The sequence below is a fragment of the Cervus elaphus genome, chromosome 14, assembly GCF_910594005.1.
Source record: "Cervus elaphus chromosome 14, mCerEla1.1, whole genome shotgun sequence".
NCBI lineage: Eukaryota > Metazoa > Chordata > Mammalia > Artiodactyla > Cervidae > Cervus > Cervus elaphus.
Genome location: NC_057828.1, coordinates 58038653 through 58063629, shown reverse-complemented (window position 1 = coordinate 58063629; position 24977 = coordinate 58038653). Strand labels below are relative to the sequence as shown.

At 45.8% G+C, this 24977-nt stretch overlaps 1 protein-coding gene across 6 annotated transcripts in view; it reads right to left on the bottom strand.

Annotated features, from left to right (window-relative positions):
* The window catches only part of TNN (tenascin N), a 71508-nt gene that overhangs the window by 31317 nt on the left and 15214 nt on the right, over positions 1 to 24977 (bottom strand). For 4 of the 6 annotated variants that reach the window (XM_043924613.1, XM_043924614.1, XM_043924615.1 and 1 more), the window contains exons 5-9: positions 20474 to 20659; positions 19080 to 19169; positions 7916 to 8179; positions 3685 to 3948; positions 2764 to 3027 (exon numbers count right to left, since the gene is read on the bottom strand). In XM_043924613.1, coding sequence (XP_043780548.1) covers positions 2764 to 3027; positions 3685 to 3948; positions 7916 to 8179; positions 19080 to 19169; positions 20474 to 20659 — 1068 coding nt within the window. The remainder of the gene's footprint in view (positions 1 to 2763; positions 3028 to 3684; positions 3949 to 7915; positions 8180 to 19079; positions 19170 to 20473; positions 20660 to 24977) is intronic. The other 2 variants (XM_043924616.1, XM_043924618.1) reach the window with 1 other exon arrangement.

Genomic DNA, 24977 nt, shown 5'->3' with positions numbered 1-24977 from the left:
CAGGTTGGATGGACTCAGGTTCCTTTGAGCCCTACTGGTCCATGCATGCATCTAATCTCATAAATTATTAACTTGCTTTGTGACCCTTGGCAAGTCACTTCACTTCTCTGCATCTGTAACATGGGGGTGTTCAATAGTTATTGTACATCTCTCCAGGGTAGCTCTGAAAACCAAGACCAACAAATGTCATGTAGAAAGGGGCCTTGAATATATTATGGTTATCAGTGTTTACAGGAAAAAAAAGGCACAGGGAGATAACATGAGTACATATTCTGTAGAGCTGGGTATCATAGGACTTAATAACGTGCCCTTTATGACAGTTTCTGGCACAGAGTGCATGTCCAGTGACCACAAGCTATTTTAAATGATAGCAGTTTTTTGATATTTTATGAATGTACAAGATTATATTCCTCCATACTACACATAGATAATGTATTCAAAAATGTATTCACTAAGAGAACAACACCACTCCTCTGTTCCAAATACAGGCATACCTAGTTTTATTGTGCTTCTCTTTATTGTGCATCATAGATATTACACTTTTCACAAATTGAAAGTCTGTGGCAATCCTGCACACAGCAAGTTTATTGGCATCATTTTGCATTTGCCAACAGCATTTGCTGACTCTATGTCTCTGTGCCACATTTTAGTAATTCTCATAATATTTCAAACTTTTTCATTCTTATTATATTGGTTTTGGTGATCTGTGATGAGTGATCTTCAATGGCACTACAATTTGCTGAAGGCTCACATATGATGAGCATTTTTAGCAAAAAAGTATTTTTAATTAAAGTATATACATTTTTGAGGCACTATGCTATTGTACATTTCACAGACTACAGTGCAGTGTAAATGTAACTTTTATATGCACTGGGAAGCAAAAAATTCATGTGACTTTCTTTATTCTGATGTTCACTTTATTGCAGTAATGTGGAAACAAACACAATATTTTAGAGATATGCCTATAGTTGATTGCAAAAGCCATTACCCTAAGGTCTTATCATAGACTGACAATCATATGTTCAAGTGGGACCACTCTTATCTCGGCTTAGGCTTGACCCCAAGAAAATCAGTATCTACATTCCAACCTGAGGGCCCAAAGCCAAGGTGGGTGCAACAGTTTTGTGGCCTTTGATTGATCAGCCAACTACAGACTATGAATGAGGTTGGAGAGCACAAAGAGGTGGGACTTAGAGAGTGGATTTCTTCGAAAAGAGTTACACGGACAGTCCCACGGGTGAGGACCAAGCCTCAAGTAAGCAGTTGCAATAGGATCCCTTACTGACCTGCACAGGTATACTCTAGAGCAAAAGTTCTCAACCAGGGGTGATCAGCAATGTCTCGGTTCAGTGTGGGATAGGGAGGCTCCTGGCCCCAAATGGGTGGAGGTCAGCGATGTTGCTAAACATGCTACAGTGCACAAGACAGACCCCTGCAACCAAGAATTATCAATAGCGCCCAGGTTGAGAAAACATGACCAAAGCATGGGGAACATCATGGGCTGGTATCTGACCTGTGCATAGAATATTTGAGATGTGAAAAAATGGCTGGTTGCCTTGCTGCAAAGAAAGGAGACACTGCAGCATTGGGAAAACAACAACAACAACAACATATATCTGGTTGCGTGGGCAAAGGGTGCATGTGTGTTCCACATGGACCAGAAGTGGACCAAGGCAAGGATAGCCCACCCAGGGTTACTATAGAAGCTATCAAAGGGAATCACCCAGAGGCATGAAGAGACCCCACCAGAAGGGCAGTGGTGGGCACCCCCAGATGGATGAGCAGAGGAAGAAGAGTGGGAGACCAGTAAGAGAGGTACAGGTGTCCACAGATCACTCCAGGGAAAGAGCCGAGGGAAGAGGACAGACGAGCTGTCTCTGAAGAGCCCAAGGAAGTGTTCCATGAAGGAAAGGTTTTAATCCTTGTTGGGCACCATGGCAGACTCAAGCCAGCTGGGACTGTTACTGTCAAGTGAGATCTCTCATCTCTCCTCCTGCTGACCCCTTAACTCCCACACACTAAACATTAATGGGTCAGAAAGTCTAGCCAGCACTCTGGAAGAACAGTGCTTGAAGAACGGAGGAGAAATATAAGAGAAGCCAAGCACGCCCCTTTCTGTGACAGGCAGTCCGCCCATAAATGGCCCAAGCTGATGGAGAAGAGCAGGTTTAACTTTCAGTAAAGTATGTACAATTACTTGGATGCAGACATCTTAATTACTAAAATGAAACATATTGGGGGCTTAAAGTGATCTAGACATTTGCTTATTTTGAACTAATAAATACACCATCATTTCTGCCAAAAATGCTCATCCAAAGGGCAGAAACAAAAATAAGCACCATGGAAAGGCTTTAAACTGGTGAGGAAGGAAGAAATTTGGTTTTGGATGAACCCATCCCTCAGCATGATCATTATTTGTGCTTTCTTTATATTAATTCCTTATGAAGGGGAAGGCTTTGGGTTTGTTAACAACAAACCAATGTTAAGGCTTTGTTAACAACAAAGCAAGCTCACAGACAGAGAACAAAGGATCATGAGCAGGAATGTCAATGTTGAAAGCCTAAACTTTGGTCTTTAACCAAGCAGGACAAGCTACACATTCTAAGAGAAGCCACGCCATGGAAGAAAGAGGTACACAATTCTCTATGCGAGGATACCAGCCTACTCATCCTTAAGCCTCTCTTTCTGTTAAGGTGAGAGAAGAAAACCAACCTAGACAGACCATGAGCTTAGCGGAGACAGTGACGATACATGCTCCATTACCTGTAGGGGCCTTGGTGTCGGCCTTCCTGCTCTCCTGGTCCCCCTTCTGGGCCCACACGTGGACCGTGTACTCCACGCCTGGCCTCAGGCCCGTCAGGACAGTGCTGCTCTGCTCCTTCCCTACCGGAACCTCCCTGCTGTCTCCGTCAGCAGAGGTGTAGTGCACCAGGTACCTGTCGATGACGGCCTGCACCGGGTCCCAGGAGACGGTGGCCGTGTTCTCCGTCACCTGCTCGGTCACCAGGTTTTGGGGGCTGTCAATTTCTTTAAGAAAACATTTGGGAAAGACTAAGCCTTGAAGCAACATAAGAGATACTCATCACCCCATCACAGAGATTTTTTATCTCCTAGAGCCCTCTTAGCACAAGACAATGGCTTTCCCATCCCGGATTCCCTGGTGGGAGTCAAGGGAGAAAGTAGCCCTTAATTCTCCACATCAAAGGACTGCTCATTATAAAGCTAACATACTTCCTTAGCTTCCAACTCTCTAAAATGTGAGAGGAACAATGTCTTCTTAGCAACATTATGGCAAATCAAAACAATCCATTAAGTATCTGGCATGATTTCAGGGTATCTAATTTACCATTTTATCAGGGGCTACTTCCCAAGCAATCATTCTAGAAGTACTATCATAATCATTGCAATGACCAGATCCTATCAGTATCTTGACGGAGTCTGCTAAAAACACAGCCACTGCACAACTTTCCTTCTGTCTTCCAGTCGGTTGAGGGGCTCCATGAGTAGCTGTCACTGTCAGGAAGGGCAGCACGATGAGATCACCACTAGAACTCACTGTCTTCTTTGAGCCTTCAGTCTCTTCTTTGCAAAGTCTCTCAACTCAAGACACATCTTTGCCTACCATGCACACCCAAATCCACACCCTCAAACTTCAATCCGCATTGACCATCTTTCTCTTATTACCTGTTGGGGCCTTGGTGTCAGCCTTCCTGCTCTCCCGGTTCCCCTTCTCAGCCCACACGTGGACTGTGTACTCCACGCCTGGCCTCAGGCCCATCAGGACGGTGCTGGTCTGCTCCTTCCCCACCAGAACCTCCCTGCTGTCTCCATCAGCAGAGGTGTAGCGCACCAGGTACCTGTCGATGTCAGCCTGCACCGGGTCCCAGGAGACGGTGGCCGTGTTCTCCGTCACCTGATTAGTCACCAGGTTCTGGGGGCTGTCAATTTCTTTAAGAGATGAAAAAGTGTGCCATTTGCCAACTCGCTAATTTGTGAAAGGCCAGCATACAAACAACCAAAATGATGACCTCAACAAATTTCAGAGTGTGTTAAATGCCAATAGTTGGGATAACTTAAGGGTTTAATTAAGCAAGTGGTCTGAAATTTCCCAGAAAGAGCCATTTGCATTTAATGAAAAGTAAGGTTTACAGACAAAGCCTATATTGAGTCTCAACTCTATAAACTTTTCTCTACAAGTTGCCTTTGGAGAGAAAGAATTCGTCTTCATATACACATTTCTCCATTACCCTGGATTTATCTTTTAGTTCCTGACTCCTTATACTGGAAAGCAGTTATACTTCAATAAATCTTTGCATCAGATCTAATATTTTCTTTTGGAAGAAAAATATCTAATAAGTAGAAGCTGTCAGTTCTTTCCATATAAAACATTATGTCTGAGGCCAGAAAACTGGGAGACTTTTAAAGTGAATGTATTTGATGTCTAGGCGGATAAAAATAATCCTACTTGTCTGAGCTTCTATGCAGTTAAACTGAGTTGAAACCTGGGTTCCACTATTTCCTGGTTGCCAACTTAGAACAAACTGTACAACTTAAGTCTTGGTCTCCTTATCTCTACAAAGAAGGAAATATCAGTACCTACCTCTGTATTATGATGAATGGTAAATGAGATATTGCATAGTAAATCTTAAATATGAGCTCTTTGCTATTATGAATGTCACTTAAGGTACGAAATATCACTTTCTCCTCAAAACATAAACCCTTAAAAAGTCAAAAATCTATGGAATCGGGTGTAATGATTAGCATGCCTTTACTCTCCTGTTTCAAAGACCACCTCCTTGAAAGGCTGAGCTTTCTGTGACAACAGCTTTATTTCAGACCTGCACACCATGACGTGCCAGTGGGGCCAGGCCAGCTCGGTGGGATACGCAGACAAGGGGGAACATGCCAGAAGAAGCACAGGGGCTCGGAATGTACCAGCAGCTGACATGAAAGGACAGACAATTTATCCTGGGATTCTGAGCTGGCTTCTCTGTCCCAGCCTTATCTTTCCACACTCCACCCCTCTCACAGACCTACCCACCATAAACACCGCTAAAGATAACATTACCAAGATAAGCTGATGTTAAGACATGACAGAAACCCAGCCTTTAAGATATTCCCACACCTGTATTGTTCAGTCGCTCAGTCGTGTCTGGCTCTTGGCGACCCCATGGACTGCAGCACGCCAGGCTCCCGTCCTCCGCTGCATGTGCTGCTCCCACTGTGAACAGCCGCCCACCCTTCTAGACTCTTCAGGTGGCACCTCCTCCTGAGGGCTGCCATGACCCCTCCCACCCCTAACTTTTTTCAGATTCCCATAGTTTCAGGGTTAACACAACATAAGTCACTGCACTTTATCTTTTTCACTTCTCTTGTCTACCCAGAGGACTGTGAACAGCATATGAGCGCAAACCACGTCTTTTACCTTTGGACCCCCGGAGCCCGGCTCTGTGCCTGACACCCCCAGCAGTACCACACCAGTGGTGGCCTCTAATCTGTGGTACTTATTCACACCACCCTCACCTGTGAGCAGGGAAACCTCTTCTTTATTACAACCTTCACTGTCTTAAAAAAAGTTGACCTAGGGACTTCCCTGGTGGTCCAGTGGTTAAGAATCCACCTGCCAATGCAGGGGACATGGGTTCAATCCTTGCTCTGGGGAGATCCCACATGCTGCAGGGAAACGAAGCCTGTGCACCACAACTCCTTGAGCCCATGAGCCTAGAGCCTGAGCTCCTCAACCAGAGAGGTCACCTCAACGAGAAGCCCATGCACCACAACTAGAGTAGCCCCTCTGGCCCCACTCGCCACAACTAGAGAAAACCCATGCACAGCAAGGAAGATCCAGCACTGTCAAAAATAAATAATAAATAAATGTTTTCTTAAAAGGTTGACCCACACATTCTATTCACAACACCCAATACCCTGGTAAATGGAAGGCCAGGTGTAATATAACCCAGGATCTGGTAATCTACAGTTAGTCCAGCGGCCAAATCTGACCCACTGCCTAATTACATAAATCAAGTGTTATTAGAACACAGTCATGCCAGTTCATCTCCACACTGTCTATGGCTGTTTTCTCATTTCAGTGGCAGAGTTGAGTAGCTGCACCAGAGACTGTGTGGTCCCCAAAGCTGAAAATATTTACTATCTGGCCTTCTGCAGAAGGTTTTCTGACCCTGACTTTAAACAAATATAGATCTCACCACCCTTACTGCCAACTGCTTCTTCCCCAGGAGGAGACAAAAACCACATGGCCTCAGGAGGCTATGGACCATGAAATGCTTCCAGGTCAAATGCAGACTAACATTTCTGGGCACTGAATGTTTCTGTCTTCTCAAAATGTATATGTCGAAGATCTAACCCCTCATTTGATGGTATTTCGAGGAGGGACCCTTGGGAGGGAATGAGCTTTAGACAGAATCATAAGGATGGGGCACCCACGGTGGGATTAATGTCTTTCTGAGAAAAAGAGACCAGAATCTCTCCTCTCCAGCATGTAAAGAAGAAGGAAGCATCTGTAAGTCGAGAAGAGGGCCCTCACCAATAAATGAATCAACTGGCACCCAGATCATGGGAATTTCCAGGCTCCAGAACCAAAGGAAATAAGGTTCTGTTGTTTAAGCCAACCAGCCCATGGTGTTTTGCTATAGCAGCCTGAACAGACTAAGACACATTTCAAGAAAGAAGCACGACTATGATTTATGTAGCATTCTCTATGTCAGGTAGGGGCTTCCCTTGTAGCTCAATTGGTAAAGAATCTGCCTGCAATGCAGGAGACCTGGGTTCAATTTCTGGATCAGGAAGATCCCCTAGAGAAGGAAATGGCAACCCACTCCATTATTCTTGCCTGGAGAATCCCATGAACAGAGGAGCCTGGAGGGCTACAGTCCATGCAGTCCCAAAGAGTCGGACACAACTTAGCAACTAAACCACCACCACCTCTATGTCAGGTACTTACATGGATTAATTCATGCAATCCTCACATTAACCCAGTGATGTAGACAGTCACATGCCCCATTTAATAGAGAAGAATCTGAGGAACGGAAGTGAAATAACTTGCCCCAAATCACTCAGCTAATAAATGGTAGAGCTGAGATTAAAACTTGGAGAGTCAAGCTTCTGAAACCATATTCCTAACTGATTATCAGCTTCTCTAAGCATCTTGACACTAAGAGACTGTCCAAAACAGAAGTTTATCAATAGGTGAATACTTTTCTAGGATTCCTGTCACATGTGTGGGATGTCAGTGGACTCCAGGATTAGGCTTCTCTGAATTCAAAGTCGGAGCCAGAGGAGGGTTTAAGCAGAAGGAATGTCTGGGATATACATTCCTACGCAGCCTCGGGACACCTGCAGGCCCCAGCCAAGCAGAATGACGGGATGGAGTAAGGAAGCCCTTACAGTTTCTGAAAGCATAAAGCTAGAATTGGTACATTTGGTAAATGTTGACTCAGGAGGCAAACCGTTTTCATGGTCTGAAAGAGAGCTCCAGATTACATACACAGTGCCCGTGCAGTCACTGCAAGCTGAGATAAGCATTCAAATTCACTGTCAGCCAAATGTTTTGAGTTTTCACATCAAAAAAAAAAAAAAAAATGAAAATTAGAAAGTATTCCTCTGCTCTGAGGGAGTTGCACGTGGAATTTCAACCCATGTAAGTATGACCCTCTGATTCAAATTAAAAGGATGGTCTCTTTTGTTTGAGGTTAAAAGGGGGGGAAAAAATTCATAATTATGCAATTTAAAATTGCTTTGGCAACCCCCTGCCCCACACCTGCAAACAAAAGAGCTGGTGCTAGGTGGGATTCGGTCTCCTAATTCATGAATCAATCTTCTCCCTGCCATGAGGAAGTCTGTTTGTTTAGAGATGGGAGAGAATAAGAATGAGAGACGACTCCCCTTCTCCTGTTACCTGTGAGGGCCGTGGTGTCCGCCTTCTTGCTCTCCTGGCTTCCCCTCTCAGCCCACACGTAGACTTCATAGGCCTCCCCCGGCTTCAGACCTGTCAGGACAGTGCTGTTCTGCTCCCCGGGCACCGCGGTGTCCTTCGTCTCCCCGTCAGCGGAGATGTAGCGCACCATGTACTTATCAATGACCGCCCGGACTGGGTCCCAGGAGACCGCCACTGTGTCTTCTGTCACTCGGCCAGTGACCACGTTGGTTGGACTATCGATATCTTCAAAAACATAACACAAGAAAGAAAACTTAGAGGAGACCTCTAGCTAGTCAAGGTCACAAATGTTTCAAGATTGCATTCTTCTGGGTGCAAGACTCTCCATCATCTATGACAGGGGACAGCTGACCTCTGCTTGAACCCTAAGCTGAAAAAAGTCTTCCTGATGGACGTCCACTTTCAGACCACTGAACACATTAGAGAAAGTTCTTCCAAGTGTGGCCACCTGAAGTGGCTATTCCTTCAAGTATGTCTACCCTTGGTGGGCATGTAGAACACATCTAATTCCTCTTCCCAGAGACCATTCAGCAGACCCCATAGACTGCAGCCTGCCAGGCTCCTCTGTCCACGGGGATGCTGCAGGCAAGAATACTGGAGTGGCTTGCCATGCCCTCCTCCAGGGGATCTTCCCAACTCAGGGTCTCTAGCATTTCAGGTGGATTCTTTACCATTGAGTCACCAGGGAGGCCGGGTCTCTTTCTGCTGCTGCTGCTGCTGCTAAGTCACTTCAGTTGTGTCCGACTCTGTGCAACCCCACAGACGTCAGCCCACCAGGCTCCCCTGTCCCTGGGATTCTCCAGGCAAGAACACTGGAGTGGGTTGCCATTTCCTTCTCCAATGCAGGAAAGTGAAAAGTGAAAGTGAAGTCGCTCAGTCGTGTCTGACTTTTAGCGACCCCATGGACTAGCCTACCAGGCTCCTCCGTCCATGAGATTTTCCAGGCAAGAGTACTGGAGTGGGGTGCCATTGCCTTCTCCAGGTCTCTTCCTACTTCTCCCCTAATCGAAACAGTTTCACCTCTCTAAGTTATGCACTTGTAAATTAAAATCTATTATATCATATTATAAACTTATATTACCAACTTCCCACTTAGTTTTTAGACTTGGCATTTACATCTAGACGTGTTCTTGTCTTTCCCTTTTCATAGAAAAATTCCCAGAACTCAGTTCATTCATTCAACAATTCACTGAGCATCCATTCCATACCATGGAATGTAATGGCTCTCAGGAATCACCAATTAACAGGACAGTCAAAAATCCCTCTTCATGTAGACTTCATATTCTAGAAGGACTAACCCAGAAGGAAATGTCACAGACACTTTACCCTCAATAACAGCCTCAGCCCAGAGCCTCAGAAAATTCCTGTTTTTTTTCATACTTGTCCCAGTTACCCCAGGGGTTTTCAACCTTTGTCAACCAAGAACACCTACTAAGTACCACCACCAGAGGGTCTACTTCAGAAGGTCTGAGATACACCCTGACATCTCATTTAAAAAACAGATACGCAAAACTGCACAGGTGATTCTGATGTACATCAAAGGTTGAGGACCTCCACATTAAACCACATCTTCCCAATTTTTGCATATCATACATGTCCTGGACCCACCATTTATCCCCATTATATTTCATCTTACAGATTCCATTTATAATTAAGTCTTTCATCCAAGATGCCCACTTTCCTTTCGAGGTTTTTACCATTTGCAAACTTAATAAGTGATTCATCTGAGTGCACCCATCAAGGTCACTGATAAAGATGCTTGCCCCAAGACCCTGCCTTACATATAGATCGGTATCCTTCTGGGTGAAGACACACAGAAAGGATATCTAAGCACTTTTCTTCTTCCTCATCCTGCTCTAATTCTCTTGGCTAAGGATTTTCCAGCAGAGAAGTTACAACTTTACATAGCTCTGTTCTTTGACATCAGCTACAATGCACTTTTCTTGAGCACAGTGGCTGTGTTTTGTGTGCAAGGAAATGAAATACGTTCTATCACCAGAGACAATGCATATTTTATGTAATAAATCAACTGCCATTTATTGACCACATATTAAGTGCCAGGTGCTTTTAATTCATGACTTTATCAGACCTCATAGTAATAACATAAGGCATATACCAGGTTCTCCATGTACTAGTTTGCAAAATTAATAGCAGTTACCATTTTGAGATCAATAATTAAATGCAAGACTCAGAGAGATTAGATAAATTGCCCAAACTACACAGACAGTAAATGGTAGACCCTGACTCCTGTAAACAATCACTGAGTGTCTGCTTGGAGCCAGAGACTCAGCAGTGTTATGGGTTAAATTGTGTCACCTCATCAAAAAGATAAATCTAAGTACTAAACCCCAGCACCTCAAAATGTGACCTTATTTAGAGGGCTAGAGATATAGGGTTAAAATGAGGTCATTAGGGTAGTGGAACCAATCCTTATAAAAGGGGGAAATTTGGACACAGACACATACAAATAGAAGACAAGATGAAGACACTCAAGGAGGAGACAGGCATGTGAATGTGCACCCCAGTGTTCACCGCAGCACTGCTCACGACAGCCAAGACATGGAAGCAGCCTAAAGGCCCATCAACAGAGGAATGGGGAAAGAAGATATATATTACTATGTATCCACATACACACACACACAACGGAACACGACTCGGCCATTAAAAAGAATGAAATAATGCCAGTTGCAGCAACATGGATGAACCTAGAGAATGACTTCTCAGTAAGTCAGAGAAAGAGAAATAGCATATGATATCCCTTATATAATGGAATCTTTAAAAGTTGTGATACAGATGAACTTATTTACAAAACAAAAACAGATTCCCAGACTTAGAAAGCAAACTTACGGTTGCCAGAGGGGTGGTTGGGGGGAATGGATAGTTAGGGAGTTTGGGATGGACATGGACACAACTGCTATATTTAAAATGGATAACCAACAAGGACCTACTGTATAGTACAAGGAACTCTGCTCAATGTCATGTGGCAGCCTGAACGGGAAGAGAGTTTGGGGGAGAATGGATACATGTATGTGTACGGCTGAGTCCCTCTGCTGTCCCCCTGAAACTATCACAATATTGTTGATAGACTATACTCCAATACAAACAAAAAAGTTAAAAAAAAAAAAAAAAAACACAAAGGATTACCAACAAACCCCAGAGGCTGGAAGGGACAAGAAAGGATCCTCCCCTTGAGCTGTCAGAGAGAATGTGGCCCTGCTGACACCTTGATTTCAGACTTCCAGCCTCCACAACCTTGAGAGCCTCCACAGCCAACTTCCACACTCAATTTCTGCTTTAAGCCACCCAGTTTTTGATACTTGGTTATAGCATCCCTGGGAAACTAATATAAGCAATGAAGAGAATAAAGACCCCCTACTAGGAAGCTTACATTCTCTTGAAAGAGCCAGACAATAAACAAGTAGGGATAGTGTTAAGAAGCCCAACAGGGCAAGGTAAAGGAATTAGAAAGTGAGAGAAAAAAGATACTTGGGATTTTAGAAGGAAGGCCAGTGAGAAGGTAACATCTGAGCAAAGAGCAGAGTGAAATGAATTTGGCCATGGACAATCCAGGGGACCTCACTCCAGGCAAAGGTAGCAGCAAGTTCAAAGGCCCTGATCCATGTATTAGGGAAACAGCAGTAGGCCAGGGCATCAGTACAGAGTAGGTGAGGCGGTTGAGTGGCTGAAGGTGAGGCCAGTGAGGCAAGGAGGCAAGGGGATGCCTTTGAAAGTCATTGTAACAACTTGGCTTTTGCACAGAATAAGATGAGAAGCTTCTGGGGGTGGCAGAGAGGGGTGGTGGTTCACAGAATGGTATGCTCTGACATGTTATAAAAGGACCCCTCTGGCTGCTGGAGAGAGTACAGACTGTCGCAGGTCAAGAGCAGAAGGCCCCTAGGAGGCCGCTACAACAGTTTGTGTGTGAGATAACAGGAACATGGAAAACTGTGGCAGATGAAAGAGGGCTGGGAAGACTGCAAAGACAGTGTCCGCTCGGGAATTTGATGTGGACTATAATGACTTGTCGGTTTGGGTCTTGAGCAATTTGCAGAAAGTGGCGTCATTTACAGAGATGGGGAGATCTTTGGTACTGATACTACAACAAGTGCTAGAGGAACTTCTCTAGGCAGGAAACACAAGAGATGGGGAGATATGAGAGAAGGTAGAGTCTCCAGAAGAGGCCAGGGAGAGGAATGGGACCAAGGGTTTGCTTTTGGACTTATTAACTGGTAACTGGCAGAGTGAAGATTTGAACCCAATCCCATTTACCTAAGACTACAAATTTCCACCTTATATCACTACCATTGGCCTCTTCTTCTTCTTTTAGTATTTAGTTGTTTAGCTGCATCCAGCCTTAGTTGTAGCACACAGGGCCTTCGTGGTGTTATGCGGGATTTCAGGCAGACTCTCTAGTTGTGGCACAGGCTCAATAGTTGCACACACAGGCTTAGTTGCTCTGCAGCAAGTGAAGTCTTAGCTCCCCCACCAGGGATTGAACCCATGTCCGGCATTGCAAGACCAATTCTTAACTGCTGGACCACCAGATAAAGGCTCCCATCAGCTTCTTCTTATGGAACTATGACTACTACTAAGAATGCGAAAAAAGTGAAAGTGTTGGTCATTCAGTTGTATCCAACTCTTTACAACTCCAGGGACCATAGCCCACCAGGCTCCTCTCTCCATGGGATTCTCCAGGCAAGAATACTGGAGTTGCCATTCCCTTCTCCAGGAGATCTTTCCAACCGAGGAATTGAACCCGGGTCTCCCACACTGTAGGCAGATTCTTTACCATCTGAGCCACCAGGGAAGCCCACTACTAAAATGATAATAATCAGTTGCAAAGAAAATAAAGTATGATCTGAAAATTTCTTGCTACCTGAAATCCAGCAGCATTGGTGGACTGGAACTTGGAGGGGCAACTAGAAAGAGGACATGGTCCCAGACTGTCACCTCTGGGAGACAGGGGCTGGGTGTACCTCACACCCACTGGCAGAGTGGGCCTCTTAGGATGAAAGGGCAGTGCATTCAGGACTCAGACATCAGAAGGGCCTCATCCTGGGCCTCCAGAGCTTGAGCAGGCTCTACAAGGATGCTCAGGAGAAAGTGTGTACCCCGAGGGAGAGGGCTCCCTCCTCACCCCATTGCCCCTTTCTGCGCAAAGCACGATTCTGCACATGCCAGGGAGGGAATGAAGAGAGCCTCCAATGGTGATATGTCACTTTGGGGAAATCAGTGCTCAGCTGGGAGTGGGGACACATTGACTGGCAAAGTGAGGATGGGGAACGCCCAGAGACTCCTGCTTCTTGAAGTCCCTGGCCCCCGTCCTCTCCCACATCTGTGCAACCCCCAGGCCTCTCACCACCTCTCCCTGCCCTAGATCAGTGCTTGTCACTATGGCTACAGGACCCTCAGCCGAGGCCCATGGCTTTGTAGGGCGACGACTGCCTGCATATGCAGCCCTGTCAAGATCCATCATATCCGCAGGGCTGGATGGAGGAAGCCTTATGCTATTACAATCGGGTTTGATAGAGTAATGTATGAAAAGCACCTGGCATATAGTATGTGGGCAAGCAATGGCGCCTGGTTTTTTTCAATACATTATAGTTTTACAGGTTATTTGCAAAAAGTGAGCTTATGTAACACACCTCTTCTTAGAGAAAAAAAGCACATAAGGAATGACCATGAGACAAGGGGCTACCTCTGGGATTACACAACAATTTAGCTCTGTGGCAGCCACTACAGTACTCTAATATCTGGGAAGCAGAGATCAGAAAGATTAAGAGAATGACCCTTAAAGAAGAAACTGAATGTTTACATATATCCGATCATTTTTGGATTTCCTTCCTATCTAGATCACCACAGAGCATCAAGGAGGTTCTCACTAGTTTACTATTTTATACATAGTGGTGTACATTATATATGTCAATCCCAATCTCCCAATTCATCCCACCTCCTCTTTCCCCTCTTGGTGTCCATACACTTGTTCTCAACAATTGTGTCTCTATTTCTGCTTTGCAAATAGGTTCATCTGTACCATTTTGCGTATGTATAACTGATTCACTTTGTTATACAGCAGAAACTAATACAATATTGTAAAGCAACTATACTCTGATAAAATTTTTTTTAACATAAACAGTAATGAGGGCAGGCTTGCCTTTACATATAATAAAATTATGATAAGTCCAAAAAAAAAAGAAAGAAAGATGAAGGAAGTCTTCTTCTAAAAAAAGAAAGAAAAAGAAACTGAATATTGTCTTTCCATCACTGCCTGTGGACTAAGGACAGTTCTAAAGAGACGTGTTAGACTGCATCTGTCCCACTTGGGTGAACAGGGCTAAGCTACCACCAACGATTATGGGAATCGATCCAGGGAAGCACAGATTTCTGGCACAAGGCCTGATTTTGACACACAGCCCTGAGGCTCCTCATCCACTCCCAACAGTCCCAGAACCCCCAGGAACAGAGATGAACCACGAAAAAGCCATCTCGGTTATGAAGAGTGAGAGGGTAGGAGGCAAAATAGAATCATAGCATGTCAGGGTTACAGAGACCTCACTCAGAGAGGACATGTGACTTCTCCAAACTCATAAAGTCAGTGAGGGGCCGGGCCAGCCTGGAACTTGGGACTCCCCTCCCCCTTTCTCTCAACTCCCTAACAACAGCAACAACAACTTAAGTGTTTAAGGGGCTCCTTAAAGAGCTGCTCCTCTCCTTGATAAATTTCAGGATGGGAATCGGATGCCAAGATACAGATGTAGGAGGAAAGCCTCAGTGATAGGACCCCCCACAATGCATGACATCACTGGAGGGAGCCAGCTTAGCAGCACCAAGACCTCCCTCTCTGCCAAGAAGGAATATGGGGATCATAAACAGTCTTTTCCATGGAACAAAGCCTTTTAGTAGCCTGCTACAGCTGACCAAATCCGAGATGAGTCACAGCCCCGGCTCAACTGGGAGATGGGCCCTCCTGCCCTGGCCCCAGCTTCCTCCTCAGGTTGCAAACTCCCACCTGCTGGACACTAGCAGCCCTGGTTGGACCTTCCTCAGGGCCATGGGAGGTGAGGGACATCTAAGACAAGAGTCATGAGGCTTGATAGGAGAGATTCACTTTTGAGTGCATGTATTAGGTGGCGCCAATGGTAAAGAACCTGCCTGCCAGTGCAGGAAACATAAGGGATGCAGGTTTGATTCTTAGGTCGAGAAGATCCCCTGGAGGAGGGCATGGCAACCCATTCCAGTATTCTTGCCTGGAGAATCCCATGGACAGAGGAGCTTGGCAGGCTATGGCCCACAGGGTCACAAAGAGTCGGACACGACTGCAGCGACTTAGCACACACACACTCAAATAAAGGTGAGCCCCATTTCAGAGAGATCTACAAAACTGGGGATACAGAAAAGGCTGATAAGGAGTTCTAAGCACATGAGGACAGGTTACTCTGCTTTATTACAAGATTCCCCCACAGGGTTGGGTAGGGTTACAGCTCTCCTGGGTCTATGCTGACACGCTCAACAGCACAGGTCCACATTCCAACCCATGGCCCCGGGATTAGGGACAGCCTTCTCCATTCACAACAGCCACATATGAGTCACCTAGCTGGCATAGTGGAAAACGGCAGTCAGGGCCTAAAATCTATGGGGACATGGGCTTGAGGGCAGGGACGGGGGACAGGGCCTATACTACTGTTCTGAAGGTAAGTTCACTGAAGAGATCTGTATAGTACCTCTTCAGTATAGAACTATGGTAGCTATGTTTTCTTAGGTCTCCTCTACTGCTGTTCATTGTGGCAATAAAATTATTCAAAAGATATCATACGTAGAGAATGTGTTCACAGACATCGATCCATCTTCCTGCTCTCCTCCTCTAGCTTTGCCTCTGGAAAGCAACCCTAAACTCAAATGTCATTCACTAGTTTACTCTGAATCTCCTAAACTTTGTAGGCCTCAACATTCTCATCTGTAAAATGGGAATAACAATGCTTGCAATGTTAGTAGAAGGACCAAAGATAATGTTCATGAAGCTCCTCGGTACCTAGAACACAGTGGGGCCTCAAAGACTAGAGATTCTCATTATTTTTCAGCTACAGGGTGTAGGTGTGGGGTGGTTGTGAGAGACAGGAGTTCTGAATGATACAGGAGCTCATCTTGAAACAAAAAGGAGCTAGAGAAGGAAAGTTTTAGGGGCTGGGCCATTTCAAATGAAGCACTGTGTTTGGGAAGCAATAACAAGTGAAAAGGATAGTAAGAGTTGCCAAAACTTATTTCATAGCATAGTCTCAGGAGAAAAGTTCTGAGAAAATTGCTAACAAGTGAATATGCTACATCGTATGTTCTAATGTGCCTGGGAACACATGAGATTATGAAAAAGCAAGTGGTCCTTTGTTTCAGACTCACTATGGAAAGGCATGTATTACAGACGTTATTACACAATCATAAACATAAAAAAAGTAAGAGAAGGAATTTGAAACTCATGTAGTCCAACTTCCCATGTTACAGATGGAGCGTCACCTCCCAGTGAGGGGCCTGCCTCTCTGGTCATCTGAAGTGATGCAGCTGTGAGGGTCTGATGGGGGAGTTTGGGAACACTTCTCCCTGGAGACTCTGGCCTGACTGATGTGTGCTTCTCCAGAAGCTGACCCGGTCCTGAGGTTTTTAGAAGTGCTTTTCAGGGCACTTTGAGCATGTTAACAGGGTAAGATGTTCAGTCGACACTTTCTCTTCTGTGGTATGAGTTCCACTAAGTGATTTGTTAAATGGAAAACATCTAAACTGTGCCAGTTCCACCCTGCACATGCATATGCCGTTCTTATATTCCAGTGTGTTTTTCCATCTCATGGAATGCACAACATCCGGAGAAAAGAGATTCTTCCCCTCCCTCTTACATTAACTAACAGTCTAGCCAGGTGTGAGAGTGTTTCCGGACCTTAGAGATTATTGTGTCTTTTTTTGTCATGTTAATAAGGCACATAATACAAATGTATTTGCAATCCAATAAAATATCCCATCCTGCTTTTAGAATATAATAAGCAATAAAAATATCTCTTGAATGCTCATGTTCTAGCTAGGATAATACACTTGAAAGTTTAACTGGCAATTCAAGGCCATTTGTAATTAAATGCTCTAGAAATTCAGGGGCAAAGATGGTTGCCATTTAACATGGTCCTAGGCGGCCTCAGTGGAGCAGCCAGTGTAGGGGCTGACCCTGGAGGGATGTGTGATGTTACTGCTGTGAGCCCTTGAAAGGCAGGGACCAGGGCTCATCATCTATGTGTCTAAAGGAAACGTGTCTCTAGGACCCATGATACTTGGCAATTAATGCTTGTTGAGCTGACTTAATTGACAGCTAGAGGTAACAGTGGAGAATTTTCCAGGCAGGGGTAACAACATGAGCAAACCCACGAGGTATAGAGAAGCCTTCTGTGTTAGGGAACCCCAAGAAGAGTCCAGGTGCAGGAAGGCTTCCTGGTGGGAAATTCTGAGCATGACAATGGCCCAGGTTGGATGGGCCCACAGAAGCCAAGATAAAAGGACTCTATCTTACCCAAGACAATGAGAAGTCACAGAATTTTTTTAGTCAGGGAGTAGAGTATGAAAATTAACCAGAAATTCCCTGGTGGCTCTGATGGTAAAGAATCTGCCTGCAGTGCCAGAGACCCAGGTTTGATCTCTGGGTCGCGATTATCCCTTGGAGAAGGGAAAGACAACCCACTCCAGTATTCATATCTGGAGAATTCCATGGACAGAGGAGCCTGGTGGGCTAAAGTCCATGGGGTCACAAAAGACATGACTGAATGACAGAAACTTTCAATTTCACAATGACCAGAGAAATAAAAGTAGGTAGCCTTTTAGTTTTGCATCCACCAAAGCAGACATCCTGGGTTCCAGTCCCAGCCCTGTCACTTCCAAGCTGGGCAATCTTGAGCTTAATTTCTCTAAGCCTCAGCTGTCTCATATGTGACTTAGAAATAATAATAAGACCTACCACACAGAATTATGATCAGAGCTAAATGAGATAATTCACGAGCAGTGCAGTTAGTACAATGCCCGGGGCATGGTAAGCTCTCAATTAATTCACAGCTAAAGAAAATGCCTCTCAAAGCAAGCAAAGACCTGCCATTTTCCAACTCACTGACGGTGATTCACTAGTCCACCGTTCATGCAGGCTGCACAGTATATGCTGTATGGTTAAAACACTAATGTATATTTTATCCTTTATGATTGCCCAACTATATAATTCTTTCACATTCCAGCTATGCAATCTGTTAGGCAGCTGAAACAGTGAATTCAATTCTTGCACCATCTCACCCTTATTCTCACCACCCCAACCAGCTGCTGCCAGGACTGAATTGAAAAGAACTACAAAACTTTTCAAGAAAGTCTCCAAATTCAAATATCCCTTCTTTGCTGGCTCCAAGGATTAGCCTTTACCCAGGGGCATCAAGCTCACAGCCTCCCAACGTGACTTGGCAGGAGCACAGAGTGGCTCACAATTCACTACAGGCTCAAGCACTGTCTAAAAACTAAAAATTACATAGAACATCTTGCATATAAAACTACCATGATTTCAAATTCTTTTCTGATTAATAAATTACAAACTTACTGTCAAATATTACTGATTCATAACAACATTTGTCATATATTTTCTTAATCCACAGATGCTAAATCTAGTGCTACTCCCCTGCGAAAGTCTTTAATATCTCTTGACATTTTAAAGCAAACTCCCTGAGTGTGTTTGTCATGAAAAAACACCGAAATGACAAGAAAAAAGTTATAAATCACCTGTGTCTTGGGTACTGTGGAGCTGTGTGCCTAAGTCCAAGATAATAAATGCCTTGGAAAGAACCCAGTGATTGAAGTTATTAAAATAAGCAGAAAGGTGTTGGAAACAGCCTATCCCCTTGACTCCAAGATCCAGGTGGAGATTTTCAACAGCAAGAAAAATGTGAGATAGAAGAAGTTCGCTTCCTCTCTCCTGCCCCGCACCCCTCCCCCAGAGATGTCAGTATACAGAGAGACTGGCTGTCTCTATGCACGGCAGTACAGAGTTTTTATCCAAAGAGGAGTCAGCCAAGAATATAGCAGAATGCAAGCAAAGGATGCATTCACCGTGCCTCCACGTGGTTCTTACCTGTCCTGCCGTTCAGAAGAATCGGCTTGCCCTCGAGGTCTCCCCTCATAGGGATGACTGTGATCTTATATTCCGTCCCCGGCTGCAGACCTGGAAACAAGGAGTCAATGCTGGGTTGCATAGGGGCTCTGGACCCTGGAGCCCCTGCACTGCTCTTCTGGGGATTCGGAAGGGCAAGGGGTGGGGCTGTGGGTCTCCCCTCAAGACTACATTCTACCTAAGGCAGCTGAAGAGCTGCAGGACCAGTGGAACATGAGGCATCCCTGAGAAGCTTACGGGCCAGAATGGACGAGATGAATCTGATGAGGCTCTGGTTTCTTCCTTGGGCCATTAAGCACATATTTCCCAATTGTATTTATAGCCCCAATGTTTTTCTGCTCCCGACAATCATTTTCCCTCAAACGTTCCTTTCCTTCCCATTGTAATAATTCACTTAACTTGTTCCTCTTCATTTTCTTTTTCGCCTTCACTTTACTTGGCCTTTTCTGTTTCTTTTTTGTTCTTAACTTTTGTGGTTTCTCTGTAGCAGCCACCTGAATGCTTGTTCCTTATTGCACAAAATTTCAGACTTTGGTGACAAAATGCAGGCAAATGGTAGCATGTTTGAGGCACACCCCACAAAACATTGAGAACCCCAAGATGACCGCTCAAGACAGAAATCAGAGGGTGGAAGGCAGGACAAAGCCCCAGAGGAGGACGTACCAAGGAGCTGGTAAGCCTCAGGGCCCCTCACTTGCACCAGCCCCTTCCAAAGCCATGCGCTTGGGCATTGATGCTTATGTGTTACTTTTCTTAAAGAGGGTCCTGAAAACTGTGCAAGCATCAGGTGCCACAAAACATTACCCAGCCCTGCGTGGCCCCATTGTGTTTGCAGCCATCTGATTTCCAGTCTTCCAGTGTTTGCTCAGTGACCTGGGATGAGGAATGCCCCACTCCTGGCCACCTAGCTCAACTCCTTCCACATCCACATTATGGCGTTGAACAAACCAACCTCAACCAATTTCTCAATGTCTCTCTCTCTCCCATGCCACACACACACACACACATATACACACACACTCAGTTCTTCCAAAAAGAAAGCCTGTCTGCCATCAAATCCCCTCTGAGACGCAGAGGCTTCCAGAAGGTTAGCTGACTTGGAAGAACATTTCAGAGGTATAATCTGCTACCCAGGTGCTTCGAGATCCTGGAGTCAGCCCTGGGTTTCTGGAGCAGAATCAGGCCCCTCAGAGTGGGCTGACCTCTGTGAGCTTGGAGTCAGGGTTCAGGTGATTCTCAAGGCCTCAGAATCCTCTGCGCACAGCTGGGAGCTGTAGCTGCTGGTCCCCGCGGCTCACACAGCCCCCACCTCAGCCTCCACACCGAGCATCTCGCATCCCAGTGCTGGCTCTTACCTGTGATGTCGTATTGGCTCTTGGGGTCACCGCTCTTGGGCACGGTGACCTCGGCCACCTCGTGCCCTGTCAGCGGGCCATACTGCAACTTGTAATAGTCCACCTCGGTCGGGGGGTTCTCCCATTCCACGTCAAGGGAGTTCTCCGTCTCATCCGTCACCCAGGCAGTGCCAGGCACAGCAAGATCTAGTGCAGGGGTCAGGGAGGGCAAGGGAAAGCGGTGAAGACGAGGGCCCCCCCATCTGTAACAGGCTGCTGGCTACCAGGTCAGCTCCCATTCTTGACACTCTGAATGCAGGCTGCAGCCCCAGGATGTGTCCTTAAAATGTGTCCCAGAACTGCCAAAGCAGCATGTACCTGGTGGTTTTCACACTGTCCATGGAGGACACACTGTCTTCCAAGAAAACTTCTTCCCTATCCCAGCCCATCAGATGCCAAGCAACCCTCCCCGTCCATGTTGCCATGGCCAAGCTCTGAACCTCAACTCTTGAGGCCAACTGTCAACACACTCGGCTTTGGGGGCAAGTCACACTGCTCTGAACCGAACATTCACCCTTTAGCTCTTCAGAGACGCAGCCCCACGACAAGACTCTCAAGGCCCCTCCATGTAGAGTTTGGGAAATATATGTCAAATTTTCTGGAATGCAACACTGGTGATACAACCTGCTCCTTCCTCAGTCTCCCAAATTACAGTTGCTTCCCCTTCTCTCAAATTCTCTTGTAAGATTTACCCCAAAGCAAAAGTGTAAAGTAGCAGAATTTTAACTTGGTCCTTTGAAGGATTCTTCTTGCACCTTCTACCAAATTTTACCTGATACCTGATATCCTCAGATACCTGATACCTGATATCCTCAGCTGCTCTAACTATTGATCCTGTGAAGGAAGAAAGTTACTGTGCATACTTCTTCATGCTCTACTGGCTGAGTCGCTAAAGAATCCGCCTGCAATGCAGGAGTTCAGTCGTTAAGTTGTGTCCAACTCTTTGAAACCCCATGGACTGTAGCCCATCAGGCTCCTCTGTCCATGGGATTTTCCAGGCAAGAACACTGGAGTGGATGGCCATTTCCTTCTCCAGTGCAACGCAGGAGACTGGAGTTCAATCCCTGAGTCGGGAAGATCCCCTGGAGAAGGAAATGGACAGCCACTCCAGTATTCTTGCCTGGGAAATTCCATGGACAGAGGAGCTAAGCAAGTTACAGTCCATGGGGTTGCAAGAGTTGGACATGACTGAGCAACTAAACCATACCACTGCCACACGAAGTATTAATGGCTAAATGTTCACCCATCCACTCAGAAGAAAATGAAAATATGATGCCTGTTACCAAGGAATGGATTGCTGGTGTGGCTCTGTGGGAAGGACTTTTGGGCGCTGGTATTAGAGAGGGGTCTGGGGTCTCTGGGAGGGCTTGAATTCCGATGGCCGCCTCCCAGGCCAGTGTCGCCTAGCCTGAAGTTTGGAACAGGAAAGACAAGCCCCAGACTCTCAGCCTCGCCCCCTTCCTCACCTCCTGTGCCTTGGTTCTGAAGGTGTTCCCACCAGGCTGACTGACCCTTTGTCAAGGACACAGAACAGAGAATTTGTGCATCAGTCAAGGGGCGAACTCTCAAGGCCTGTGGCTCTGAATGTTTCTGAATCTCTCTGTTATGGATATAGAGTTTCACGGAGCCTTTTCCCTGAAGCACTCCCTCCCAAGCTCTGCCTTTCACCTGCGAGCCTCCAGGTTCTTCCCTCAAAGATGGCAGTTCCTTGAGGAAACAGGTCAAGAGGTGAATAATGAAAATGACTCGAGGGTTACAGAAGGGGCACGACATGGCTCACAAGTGAAAAAGCAGGAACTTCATGGAAAATGCACAAGGTGAGCACGGGGATAAGTGTCTCTCAGGCTGAGGTCCCCTGGAGGAACAAATCAGAAAGGGTTTCACTTGAATTGGATTAGACGACTTTGCAGTCTTTGCAGTCCTCTTTGCAGGATTTTACAAGTCCCCAGGGCAAGAAGCCAGGAGTGACTGCTAAGACTTTCAGAACAGATGTCTCTGCTCTTCATTGAGAGACTGTGGGCACTGTCCTGGCTGAAGACAGGGGCAGTCAGACAAAAACAAAAAGAGAAAAAGCAGCAGGGCTGGGGGGTGGGGGGGCGGGTGGCGGGCAGAGCCTGATTCTCACAGGAGAGAGATGTTCTCCCATTGAACATACACAATTTCACAGGGACTTCCCTGGTGGCTCAGTGGGTAAGACTCTGTGCTCCCAATGCAGGGGCCCAGGTTCCATCCCTTGTCAGGAAACTAGATCCCACATGCATGCCACAGTAAAGATCCTTACTGCCACAACCAAGACCGGGAGCGGCCTAAATAAATAAATACAATCTCACAGGACATCAGCAGCAGAAAAATCAAGATGAAACAAGACCATTCCAAGATCATGTCTGCACACAGGCAAAACATGAACCAAACATCATCCAAATCACAAAAATGACTAAACATCCTCCCTCCTGACTAATATGAGTGACTATTCCCCCTCCCTTTTTTAAACCAATGACAGCTTTAGCCTCCCTCTAGTCTGCCCTCTTTCTAGATAAGATTCACTAAGATAACAATCACAGGATTATCCCCAGTTCATGACAGTATGCAATAGAAAGTAAATCCCTGCTTCCCTAACCCTTCTCTCAGATCACCTAACATAAGTCCAAATCCTACACCAGACCCCTCAAACACTGTCTTCCTGAGACACCCATGGTCCCCCATTGTGTGAGCTCCCATGAGGCAACAATCAATAAACCCAACTTGTTCAACTACAGGGGTGTTTTGAGAGGTCTTTGGCTAGAGGGCATTGACAATAGCAGTCACAAACTGTTCTCCCAAAGAGGATAAGTCCTTCACATTCTTTCAAGCACTGAGCTACTCCTACCCTTTTCTATTCTTACTACTAAAATGAACAGGCAGCCAGATACTTCTGCAAAGACACTGCATTCCCAAGGCCCATCTTGGGGTCTCCCTGGCCTTTCCTTGAGAGTTTAGGAGAAAACGGAGGCAGCTCATTTTTATCACACCTAGAATAGTGACTTTTTGTTTTTTTAAAGTCACTCAGTCATGTCCGACTCTTTGCAACCCCATGGACTGTGGACTCTAGACTCCATGGACTTCTCCAGGCCAGAATACTGGAGTGGGTAGCCTTTCCCTTCTCCAGGGTATCTTCCCAACCCAGGGATCAAACCCAGGTCTCCCACATTGCAGGCAGATTCTTTACCAGTTGAGCCACAAGGGAATCCCAGAACAGTGCCTGGCAATGTTCAGATAAATGTTCAAGTAAATGTTCAATAAAGTATGTTGAGAAAAGGAATGAATTTGAATCACTTGAACAGCTAGGTTTCTCTGAACCCTTGAAGATCTAGACTGTCTCAGGTACTTTCATAGGAATGAATAATTTCTAAAGAATAAGCAGTGATGCTTGTCCTTCCAAACATCTTGGTAGCATTTAGTGGTGCCATAGAGACTCTGTCCTTCCAGATCCATCTGCCTTCCTGTTCTGTATCCCAGATTATGACCTCTGAAATGTGTTAGCTGGGTTCCCTGGCCCTCTGGTTTCTGGTCATGTGCAGCCAGTGAGACTAGAAGACCAGAGGGCAGGAGAGAGAGTTTGAGCAACTGTTCTCCTTCACTGCCTCCTGATGAGAACACAGTGACTGCCTGCATTCCTCTACCAAAGGCACTTCATCAGGCAGCCATCTCCCAAAGCTCTTTCCGGGTCCCAGTACCAACTTCCATCCCCTGCCCCTTCAGACTTGGGTAGATCCCCACTGACACTAGTCCTGAGTATTTCATCATCCAAACCCTATCTATACCTTTATAAATAACCTCTTCACTAAACTTTCTAAGCTGCCCCGTTTGTTCCCTTTCTTTCCTGCTGAGATGAATCTAACTGATACAGGTGGCTTCAGCAGACCCCCAATCATACCAACTTGACCTTGTTCAGAGGCTCAGTGAGGATGCAGGTGTCCTCTCCATGGCTGCTTGTACATGGGTGCCAGGGCAACCAGAAAAGACTCTTGAGAGTCCCTTGGACAGCAAGGAGATCAAGTCAGTCAGTCCTAAAGCAAATCAACCCTGAATATTTGTTGGAAGGGCTGAGGCTGAAGCTGAAGCTCCAATACTCTGATAGGAAAAGCCACCTGATAGGAAAAGCTGACTCACTGGAAAAGACCCTGACACTGGGAAAGATTGAGGGCAGGAAAAGAGGACAACAGAGGATGAGACGGTTGGATGGCATCATCGATGCAATGGACATGAATTTGAGCAAACTCTGGGAGATGGTGAAGGACAGCGAAGCCTGGTGTGCTGCAGTCCATGGGGCTACAAAGAGTCAGACTCAACTGAATGACTGATGAATAACAATCTCAGGAAATAGAGAAGACGCTGTAATTCCCAATCCAGCAGGCTCCATCACTGGCTTGGAGGACCCAATAATCAAGGAGCAGAGAGAGGGGAATAAGAATGGAGACTTTTCTTC